The following is a 12,368-nucleotide window of genomic DNA, read 5'->3' on the forward strand; positions in this document are numbered from 1 at the left end:
TATATATATATATATATTAATTATATATAATTATTAAAATGTTATATCCATGTAAATAATGGACATTTCTGTCCAAGTAAGAAGACGCGTGCCAACAACAGAATACAGAAATTCATATCGCTAATGACCTAATCTGCATCAAGAGAGAAGTTTGTTATTATGAAAGTAAACATTAGTCTCTGTCTCTCCACTCATATATATTATATATATATATATATATATATATAGTATAGCGTCGGCCAACTTGGCCTCTCTCTCTCTCTCTCTCTCTCTCTCTCTCTCTCTCTCTTTCAGAATCCACAGTTCATGTCTAACTAAGGTCGCTGAATTAGATCACGAATTATGAAAATAGACTTTACTTGAGAAAACCAACAAGGCACTAAATAATCAAATAAGGCGAGTCCTGGAACTCTAACTTTTACATGATACACGAGGAAATCCTAAATGAAACACCGACTTTGAAAATGTTAAATCAAAATATAAATTGAGGGAAACCCAAATAGAACCCGGGATTAGACAAAATCATTCAAAACACCTCTGTCTCTAGTACCTAGCCCATCTTTTAACCCTTTAACGACCAGAGATCCCATTTGGGATCTTTAAAACAGCTACTTTCGGGTAGTCGTGGTGAACAAGTTTGAGCTTGTATGAAATTGACGCTTTGGCAACTCATAGCTACACTCCCTCTGCTCTTCGAATCAACCAATCAGAAGCCACCAGGCCCTCGCACAAAGACTGGAGGGCCTTCGACAGACACCTCAGTCGTGCGCAAGTTGGAAAACAGTCAAGACGTGCCGCAGTAACCTCCAAGTTTCCCCCCCCTCCGAACTTCGTAATCATGGTAAGCACACAGTGACTCGTGGGATAGTGAAGCCTAGTGATATACTTACCTTTTGATGTTGGTTGAAGGGCTGTAGTGTTACTGACGTGTCGTAGTGACAAAAAAAAAATGTATAGATCCCTTGCGGGATACTTCGGTCGTTCTTATTGCGGACCACGCTCATCCCATGAGGGATGTATCGGACCGTAACGGTTACAACGGCCAGTAGAATACGACGTCAAGTAATTTTTTTTAGTGCTTGTTTTAGACATTTGTGAATAATTTTAACAATATATCTAGATATAATAGTGATGATTTATAGATGTTAGGTTCATGTGCATATAAAATTATTACCTTACAAGGGATTGAATGATAGGTTTTTGTTAGGGAAAGTTACATTTTTCTTTCATTACATGATTTTAAAGTTGTTTTTTTTTATTTTTGCAGTTCCAAAGCAGTATGTTTTATGGGCAACGCAATGCTGCATTGGAGACTCAGGAACGTGTACCATGGGGTAGCCCTGACGACGCTGAAGGAAGTGATGTCGACGTGAGCCCTTTGGACATTGACAGTGATGATGACGACCCTACCTACGTTCCTGACGAAGGCCTTACTCAGACGATGCCTTTGACCCTCCTAACTTATTAGGTTAGTATGAGACATCCTTAGAGAGAGAGAGAGAGAGAGAGAGAGAGAGAGAGAGAGAAATGTGTTGTAAACATTGGTATTTAAAAGTCTCGTTGTTATAATGGTATTTAAATTTGTTGCCCTTTAAATGGTTTGTAAACATTGGGTATTTTAAAAACTTATTTGTTTACTTGCATACTCACTGACATACACGTGCACACACATGCATACTCACTTGACATACACATGCATGCGCACACACACATTTACTGTTTTACTAATGTTACTTTATTCTTGTTTCAGCTCGCAAGGTCAATGTTGTTGTCCCTCAAGCGAGCCTATGGAAGAGGAAGGTGAGCCTAACCCTAAGAGGTCTCGTGCTGATGAATGGAAGAAGAAGACATTGATATCCGTGCCCTGCCCAACTTCATTCATCAGAAGCCTGACTATTTGAGGGAACCTTATGAATATTTCTCCCAGTTCTTCACAACTGAATGAGGGAACACATTGGTGTATCAATCCAACCTGTACTCAAGACAGAAGGATGTAGGCAGCAACTTCCACATGTCAGAAGAGGATCTTCATGGTTTTCCTTGGCCTCATCGTGTACATGGGCCTGGTTCCTCTCCCTAGCATAGTTGACTTCTGGGCCGTGAAGACCAGGATTCCTCAAGTTGCAGACTTCATGTCCAGGAACCACGCTTCAAGGCAATTCGATCTTCCCTTCACTTCAGCGACAATGACCAGGCAGCTGCATCCCAAGATCGGTTCTTCAAGGTGAGAGTCCCTTCACCAAGGTCACCAGAGAGTTCTTGAAAGTTCCTGAGACTCCTATCCACTCCATTGATGAAGTGATGGTCGCCTATAAGGGCACAAGGGCTGGTAACCTTCGCCAGTATGTCGCAAAGAAGCCTGACAAGTGGGGCTTCAAGTTGTTCTGCCGCTCCAGTGTGGATGGGTTTGTGCATGATATTCTCATGTACCAAGGGGAGAACAAACCTTTGTGAGCCACCATACTATGCTATCTGAACGAGGAGAAAGCATGTCGTAACTTCCAAGTTTGTTGTCGCCTTAGTGAATACCACAAGGACCCCAGAAACTCAGCAGTGTATGCAGACAACTACTTCACAAGTATAGGGTTGGCCGGAAGTACCTGAGATCACAGTATGGATTGCCGGTATGTGGGCACTGCCAGGAAAACCGAGTTGGTCATCCTCCCCTGACGTCTGTGAAGGAGATGAACAAGAAGCGACACAAAGGGGGACACTGGACTATGTCTTCTGATGGCATCCTTGTTGCAAGATGGAAGGACAACAGCGTTGTGACAATCGTCCTCTGATGTTGGTGTGGAGCCCATGGGTAACAGTGGAGCGGTACGACAGGGCAGCCAAGAAGAAGGTTCCCATTCTTGCCCATCTGTCCATCCAGATGTACAACAACGCATGGGGGGCATTGACAAGAGTGACATGTTGACACACCTGTAACAGGACCCCCTTCAAAACAAAGAGGTACTACATGAGGCTCTTTGCTTACCCTCCTTGACTTTGATCATCTGCAACGCCTGGATTTTGTACAAGAGGGATTGCCTGGCTTTGCAGGAAAACCCCAAGCTGCTCAAGGACTTCCGTCTGGATATCTCCAATTGGCTCAGAAGTTCAAGTCGTCAACCTTCAGAATAACCAGGAATTCTCTTGGCACCAGAGATTTTACTTTGCCAAGAAGGGGCCAACGGGCAGTTGTGCCAAGTATTGAGACACGCCAGAATGCCACTGCCCTACACATGCCAAAGCATGTCTCATGAGGCAGACTTGCAAGTTCTGTTCTGGTGCAGGCCACATCCCACAGATCCGCTGGATGTGTGAGGATTGCAAGGTGGCCCTTTGCCTTACTGAAGAAAGGAATTGTTTTGCTTTGTTCCATAAGATTTCGAAATAAGTTGTTGTTATGAGAGTTGTTTATAGTGTTTTGTCTATTTTTATACTATTTTTGTATTATTTTATTTACAGTGTTTTGTGTATTTATATACTATTTTTGTATTCAAGTTTTTTTTATAGTGTTTTCTGTATTTTTATACTATTTTTGTATTTATTGTATACTTATTTTTTATATTAATTAAATTGTAAAGCCATATATGTGTTTCTATTATACATTGTGGAACAAAAAAAAGTGATTCATCAATAATAATCATATGTTTGTGGGCGAATCAACATTATTTATAAACTTGAAAAAGTTGCCCGCATGTCCCAATAGATCCCATACGGGATGAGCGTGGTCCCGCTAAGGCGCGAGGCTCCCATACGGGATACTTCATTGCATGCAATTATTTCGCTTACTTTGGAAATTTTGTAAAAGTGCACAAGAGTAAAAAGGTCTTGTATTTACTCATACTATCATACTAAAGGATTTTTTAATATTTCCCATAAAACCAGGGTGGACTTTAAAGGGTTAAAATCTAGTCCAAAAAATGACATGTAACCACCTCTCTCCCATGGTTCCAGATCCATCTGAGGAGGAAGGATTCCCATAATATACTTCAACCAAATGGAATGATCATAATGTAAAGATGATAAAAATCAATCCACTGGACAAATGAATAATTCAAAGCAAGTATAAATATTTGCAGTCGTGGCCTTTATTATTTTCTTCTCTATTACTGGAATACTCTTTAGGTTCCAGTCATTCCAGTGTTTCTCCATCTTTGACTGAGTGCTTTTGGATCCAAACATTGAGATGCGCCATTTATTGTGGGTCAAAGATTTAGAAAACCATAGTTGGGTGTTTTACCCTGTCGAACAACCCTCAAGCCCTTTCATTTGTTTGTTGTGCTCGCATTTTTACTTATAAATTAATTAATTTATTTATTTGATAGTTATTCAGCGCAGATTATAAGCTGTATGATAATATTCAGATTGCTGTATTTACTTATGTTCTTGAATTCTAAGGTGACTTGCAAGCATTCCATTAGAAACTGTCTTCCATCAATCTGTGATTGAGGTCAGTCGTCCATTTAGTTATGACGCCCGATAACTGGTATTTATCTTTTTATTAAGTCCTTCAACCACCAGTACATGATGCCTTCGTTATCTTTCTCCCCGCTTCTCTTTCCAGTGCTTTCCACTCTGTCTTCTTTCTGTCATTATTGTCAACAGTTAATACTTCCAATTAAGTTCCTTTCTCACTCGTAAACGCTATTTTCAACTCCTTCCTTATCTTCAACAATGTACTTGTTTTCTACCTCCGCACCAAACTGAATCTAAAACTGGGCCCTTATTAAGGTGAAATGATTTCCTCAGATAGACGCTCTCTCTCTCTCTCTCTCTCTCTCTCTCTCTCTCTCTCTCTCTCTAAGCGCTGAATAATCTTGATTGGTTCCTGCGCTTGGTCCTCAAGACCTAAGTTTCATAATTCTCTCTCTCTCTCTCTCTCTCTCTCTCTCTCTCTCTCTCTCTCTCTCTCCCTTTAGGCGCTGGATAATCTTGATGGGTTCCTGCGCTTGGTCCTCAATACTTAAATTTCATAATCTCTCTCTCTCTCTCTCTCTCTCTCTCTCTCTCTCTCTCACACACACACACACACTGTAAAGATCTCAGGTTTGTTCATTGTCAGGGATCAGGAAGCATGGCCATCTTTCATTCAGGTCAATAAATATTGCATTAAAACTGATCTCGTTTCCAACCTGGCAATTTTATCGATGACGTCATAGGACATAAAATATATAACAAGCATAAATGGCATGATTAAATCTATGAGCAGATTTAGGTTAATATTATTACAACCTCTTTTATCATATGTGATTACAAAATCGGCGGCCACATCGCCCAAGTTAATCTTTACTTCCTCTCGGATTAAAGGTCGACAAACGATAGACTCTTGTTTATGTGAAAGTGTCTCCAAACAGGCCATATGTTATTTCTAGAGTTGCTCAGGTGGCTGAAATGTATCCTTAGAGAAGTACTGCTGCTTTAATTATAACAAATGGCACCATGCAACTTCATGAGAATGGTGTGTCGTATTTCAATATATTTATTGTAAATAAATATAGGCCTTCGTATTTGTACTGATCCAATTATCGCTACGATTTATTGTCATCATTACTTTGTAAGTAATGGCAGAAGTAATTGCAGTGACAACTGCAGCAATAATAAAGGTTTATATGAATGAACATAATTCTGTTTCTCATGAACATAGTTTTTATTACATCATCACCGGAGCTGGACCTCTCGTATTATGATCCAGCTTCTTGTGTAGTTATGACTAAGATTTAAGCATGATTGAATTTATTGCTTCTGGATAAAAGAGTTAAATGAAGCAAATTAAGAATGACCACCTTTCTGATTTTGTATGTAATGTGTTAAAGTTATTATTTATTTTATAAAGATCTTTATTGTTTAGTTATGTTTACATCCTGTGCCTTAGTAAAATCGTTACCAGAAAACACATCTAAATATTTTGAGGATATCATGATGTACCGAAAATTATTAATGAAAAGTTTTACAATTAATTTTCCTATTCCATTAGTATTCATTAGTATTTTTCCTCATATAAAACATTCATTCTTTGCAACGCATTTGACACTGATAGTATACTGTATATTCATTGTGTGAAGTTATCAAGACTATTATTGTTTATGGAAGGCGGGTGGTCAACGCTTTTTCCAAGGATCGTTGCTCTTCGGGTAATCACAACGGCGGTTATGAATAGTTTCTGATGAGAATTTGTGAAACGACTTTCATTTTTATGCTTTAATGTTTTGGTACTGAAGGTTTAAACGTTTTTCGTTGTCGCTAGATTTTAGTACGTTTCGGAGTCTGGTTTTGGACTAGCCCACATTGTTTATATTTCTGTTTAAGAAAAGAATAATTCTTTGAACTCCCTTAATTAATCATTTTTCATTGGCCCACCGTTTTGAGATATTTCTACTTGAAACTTATTGACAGATATTTTATCCTCTTTGCCATCATTTGTTCTTACTGCTCATTGGACGAGTGGGTTGCGTACTCACCTGTCAATCTGGTAGCCCAAGTTTGCTCCCCGCTGCTGCCAATATGGAACCAGAGGAATTTGTTTCGGGTGATTAGAAATTAATTTTTCGATTGAATATGGCTCGGATCCCACAATAAGCTGTAGGTCCAATTGCTAAGTAACCAATTGATTTCAAGCCACGTAAAAAATATCTAATCCTTCGGACCAGCCCTAGGAGAGCTGTTAATCAGCTCAGTGGTCTGGTTAAACTGCTGGGAGTGTTTTTGCCCGCCTTTGTTGTATTGACGGATGATTCAGAATTTGCACTGATTCGTCTTACATTTTCTTTACAGACTTTTAATTGCCAGCGTAGCACTGCCTTTCTGGTTCAGTTTGGTTCAAGTAGAACCATCAGTGATCATTACTAAGGCTATTATTGTCTTCCGTAATATATCGTAAACTTCAAAGATTAATTGCTATATCGTCACGTTCAGACATTTTCATTTGTTGCTTTAACCTACTACATATCAATATTTTCAGCGTGGAAGGTAATAATTGCTACCATTTTAGGTACTCTTACGCCATTTTAGACACTAAGAACAGCTAATACGAAATATACTTCACCAGAGAGCAGTTGTCCCGATGAATAGAATCGGTGTTGTATTTGCTGGAGTCTTTCTACCCGCTGATTTTCTTCATTTCATTGACGACTCCAAAACATTTCCAAGGTACATTTATACTTATAATACCATTTAATTCCACGTATAATACCCTTCCCGTCTAATTCTTACCACATATTGCACTTTTTTTTTTTTTGAGTCGCTGTTGAACGTGAAACACGACTTATTATTAAGTTGGCATTAGTAGAATTTATTTTATGATAAACTTTAGGGTGATGGGCATCGTGTATTTCTTGTTGATATCCATTAAGCTAGTCACATGCCATATTATTACATTCTCTCCTTTCAAAGTACAGGGTGAACGCGGAAACTTCCCGATTTGAAAATTAAATAAAAACCTGTTCACACTTCACAATTCTTTATCCTTTTTTATGCCCTTTTATGCCTTTCACACAACATGGGAGATTTACTTTTACACTGTTTTAAAGATAATATCTTTTAAATGTCCACCTCCATTGTCAATACACTGATTCAGACGATTTCGGAAGCTTTGGTCTACTCTCTCAGGCATGTTGAGCGGTATTTTGGCTATTCAAGTTCGGATGGCATTCTGTAGGTCTTCCAGGGTCTGTGGACGGTCGTTATAAACCAGGGATTTGAGATATCCCCACAGAACATAATCACAGGGGGCTAAATCAGGTGAGCGCGCAGGCCAGTTTAAGTCTCCTCTCAGGGAAATCAGTCGGTCGGGAAAAGCTTCTCTCAGGAATCCCACTGAAATGCGTGCAGTGTGGGCTGTGGCCCCATCTTGCTGGAACCACACGTTGTCATTATCCAGGTCTATATTAATGAGAGCAGGCATAAAAAAAACTCCCTGAGCATTGTCACATAGCGCTGTATATACCTTGTTTCCCAAAAGCCCACTGGGCTGTAAGAAATGCACATTCTCTCTCTCTCTCTCTCTCTCTCTCTCTCTCTCTCTCCCATCGCCATAGGAGAAAACTTGGACCCGTACCTCATTCAAACGAGTTGAGAACTCTCCAGGCTTGAAAAGTTACTTCATTCTGCCCCTCTAAAGTCAAAATCATTTTATCCCCCGTCATGGCGAACTTCTCGGGCGGAAACTTTACTGAAGATTGCATCAGTTACCTTTTGGAAAATAGTTCTGAAACAGACCCAAGAAAAATAGCGATGGAAGATGGATGGAATGCGATAAATGGGATGGAGACAGACTACTGTATTCTGTATTCGTTTTTAGACAGCCTTTAGATTATTTTTACTTTAGTCTTAGGGATAATACTGATATGCTGTGGACATAAAGATCTCTCTCTCTCTCTCTCTCTCTCTCTCTCTCTCTCTCTCACACACACACACACACACACACACACACTGTGGGTAAATAACGTGTTCCAGGAGCCTGATAAATTTTACATAAAATCATGGTCTCGTAGTAATGATTATGAATCGCGTTCGTAGTGTCTCAGTTAGGCCTTTATTGTTATATTCCATATGATCGGTAATGTAAAGTGGAATGAAAAATGGTATATATACAATATATATATATATATATACTATATATATATATACTATATATATATATAGATATATATATATATATATATCTATTATATATATATATATATAGTATATATATATATATATATATATATATATATATATCTATATCTATATAATATATATGTATATATATATACATATAAATATATATATATGATATATCTATTATATATATATATAAATATTATTATATATATATATATATTATATATATAATATATCTATATATATATAGATATATATATATATATATATATATATATATATATATTATAATATTATATATATATATAGATATATATATATATATATATATTAAATATACAAATTATATAATATATATATATAATTATAATATAATATAGTATGTATCAATATATATATATATATATATATATAATATAAATATAATATATAATTATGTATATATATATATATAGTGCATAAGATATATATATATATATATATATTATAGTATATGATGTATATATATATATATATATATCAATATATATATATATATATATATTATATATATATATGTGTGTGAGTAAGACGGAAGACGGCCCTCCGTACTTCCCCCCGTTTATTTTTTTACCCACCCCTCTCAGATTCTAACAAACAAAGAAAATAACCAAACCTAGGACTTTGTCCGTCAATGGTGACAGCGAGTGCCCGCCAGATTAAAAAGCACGAACCGTCAGGGCCTTCGTCAGGAGAGCCCTCTCCCACTGCTCGACCTGGCAGGGACACTCACCAGGAACTCGACCGCGCCTCCCAAGTACTCGTAAATAACGGTATTCAAATATATTAATAAGCAGAGAAGTCCGTACAGCCCTGGAGAAATGGTACGGTAGTGAGAGAACCCGCAACCCGCCCCCAGGATAATATCAAGCTGTATTATAAAGCCTTCATGAGTTCACATTACCGTGAAGACGAGGACTCAGTCAAAAAAATTATTTCTGAAAATGTATCCCCGATCGACGACACCAAAAATATCGACCTAATTATCTACTACCAGAATCGGAGGACGCGCGACCTTATTATGAAAAATAACCCCTCTCCAGGCTACGAGACCCCCTGAAGCAGACGCATGTGGTGTACCAGTATACATGCCAGTCCGCGGTTGCAGCGGCGCCTACGTTGGTATGACTACCATGCGCCTGTCGAAGAGACATCTCATGCCACGCCCAAGAGGGGGCTATCAAAAAATCACCAACGCACGCACCAAACATCAAGAGGCCATCTCCCGGGATGTGATCATCCAAAACACGAAGATCATCGGGAAGGCCCCTGATGCCCGTCGGTTACGCCTGCTGGAGGCGCTTCTCATCCAGCAAGTAAAACCTACACTAAATACGACGCAGGAAGAATTTCTCCTCCCTACGAGTATGAGAAGACCTGCCACCAACAATGACACCACCGAGCACGACAACTCCACGGAAGACAACGCCCCCGAACGAGATACTCCTGCAGCCAATCATAATCAAGTTAGCCGTGACGTCCCGCAGCATAGCGAAACGCCCATCGACGTAACCGCGCCGCTAAGGAGGTCTAGGCGGCTGCAAGGACTTACAATATCGCACCATCAACGCATGGAAAGTGGCTTGAGACCCGGTCCAAGCCACCAATGAAAACGAAGACCTACCGCCACAGCCAATAGTATATCAGCATGGGGCAGACACCCTGCTGTCAACTCCAAATAAAAACGAGGACGGACACCGTTTCAAGATCAGACTCATCAGTTCCACCCTCAGCTTCCCATTCCCAGAGGATGTCTGGCAGCTCCAGACGAAAGCTCGCTTGCTTCAAGAAAGAGAGAGAGAGAGAGAGAGAGAGACATATATATATATATATATTTATATATATATATATATATATATATATATATATATATATATATATATATATCGTTAATGACTTTGATAACTATGGTATCATAATTTATCTGTAAAATTCAAATATATAAACCAATTTTGACTCTGTATTTGATCATGACCTCCATAGGCGCTCTACTAGCCGGTCTAAGTAGCACGGAAAAAGCCGCTATTCGGAAAATAGAGAAGAATCTCTACAAGTGTAATGCTGCTGAAGTAGCCATTACTTTTAATAAAGTATTATTATTATTATTATTATTTTGGTAGGAGACCCTCTTTCAAGCAAGTACTATTAAAAGATACTGCTGCATCAGCGGCATTAATCTTGTATAGAGCCTTCTCTATTTCAACTTTGTAGAAAATAGTTTTGGTTGTGTTTTTTTTCCTTGCCTTACTGCAACTGGCGAGTAATGTGATTCAACAGGAGGGAGTAGTCAATTCCCTTTAATTTCTAGCTACATCAGTTTGGCCAAGTAATTCAGATATGGTGGTCATACAAGATCAGTGCAGCTGATGCAGCGAAATCTTTCGATATTATTATTATTATTATCATCATCGTTGTTAAGAAATTCACAGTTCCGTGAAAACAAATTGTTTAAAAAATATCAACAATTATATATAAAAAATATATTTCTATGTAAAAATATAAAACAGACTTTTTGCTCTATCACAGTCTTCCAATTCGACTGGTTGGTATTTATTTTGTGGGGTTCCGGGTTGCATCCTGCCTCCTTAGGAGTCCATCACTTTTCTTACTATGTGCGCCGTTTCTAGGATCACACTCTTCTGCATGAGTCCTGGAGCTACTTCAGCCTCTAGTTTTTCTAGATTCCTTTTCAGGGATCTTGGGATCGTGCCTAGTGCTCCAATGATTATGGATACAATTTCCACTGGCATATCCTATATCCTTCTTATTTCAATTTTCAGATCTTGATACTTATCCATTTGTTCTCTCTCTTTCTCTTCAACTCTGGTGTCCCATGGTATTGCGACATCAATGAGTGATACCTCCTTCTTGACTTTGTCAATCAACGTCACGTCTGGTCTATTTGCACGTATCACCCTATCTGTTCTAATACCATAGTCCCAGAGGATCTTTGCCTGATCGTTTTCTATCACTCCCTCAGGTTGGTGCTCGTACCACTTATTACTGCAAGGTAGCTAGTGTTTCTTGCTTTTGCTACTGAACCATGCCTCTGTTTTTGTACCGGTTCTGTGCAAGTGCCGGGCATTCGCTTGCTATGTGGTTTATGGTTTCATTTTTCGTATTGCACATCCTACATATGGGAGAGATGTTATTATTATTATTATTATTATTATTATTATTATTATTATTATTATTGTTATTAATAGTAATAGGTTAGTGTTAGTCCAATGAAAAATGGTTTTCTAGTCGCACTTTCCCCTAAACCTGCTACTGACTATGTACGTCCCGGAGCCTATTGTATTTATGAGAGATGTCTGAGTTTACTGCTACATTTAGTAAACCCATATGTTGTAAGTTTGATTAAGCTAGTCGTGTATAACTGGGGTGTTGTGGAGGAAATTTCATGAATGTTTAAACGAACATTCAGTGAGAAAGAAAGAGGAAAATTATTGCTAGTTTCCCATACAAAAGGTGGAGCATTAGGGGAATGGTCGTCATTAATGCAAATACTATACTCACTTTGAAGAATACTTTTTCTTAATAGTACACATGATGCATGAGTGGGTAGGGATCATTTATTGCTTTCTCAGGTCTCCCCCCCCCCCCCCCCCCCCCCCCCCCCCCCCCCCCCCCCCCCCCCCCCCCCCACCCCCCCCCCCCCCCCCCCCCGTGTGGGAAACATCGCAGATGGCGTCTCGGCTTTTTCTATGTTATCTTGCAACAAAATTGCTTCTGAA

The 12,368-nt window shown here is 38.8% G+C and overlaps 1 protein-coding gene across 1 annotated transcript; it reads left to right on the forward strand.

Moving 5' to 3' along the window:
* The first annotated feature begins 1,787 nt into the window (after positions 1-1,787).
* Positions 1,788-2,786, forward strand: LOC135222405 (uncharacterized). Its single transcript, XM_064260493.1, has 3 exons — positions 1,788-1,800; positions 2,195-2,405; positions 2,585-2,786. The coding sequence occupies exons 1-3, from the start codon at positions 1,788-1,790 to the stop codon at positions 2,784-2,786; spliced, it is 426 nt and encodes a 141-aa protein (XP_064116563.1).
* Positions 2,787-12,368: the final 9,582 nt, after the last annotated feature.

The sequence above is a fragment of the Macrobrachium nipponense genome, chromosome 3 (assembly GCF_015104395.2).
Source record: "Macrobrachium nipponense isolate FS-2020 chromosome 3, ASM1510439v2, whole genome shotgun sequence".
NCBI lineage: Eukaryota > Metazoa > Arthropoda > Malacostraca > Decapoda > Palaemonidae > Macrobrachium > Macrobrachium nipponense.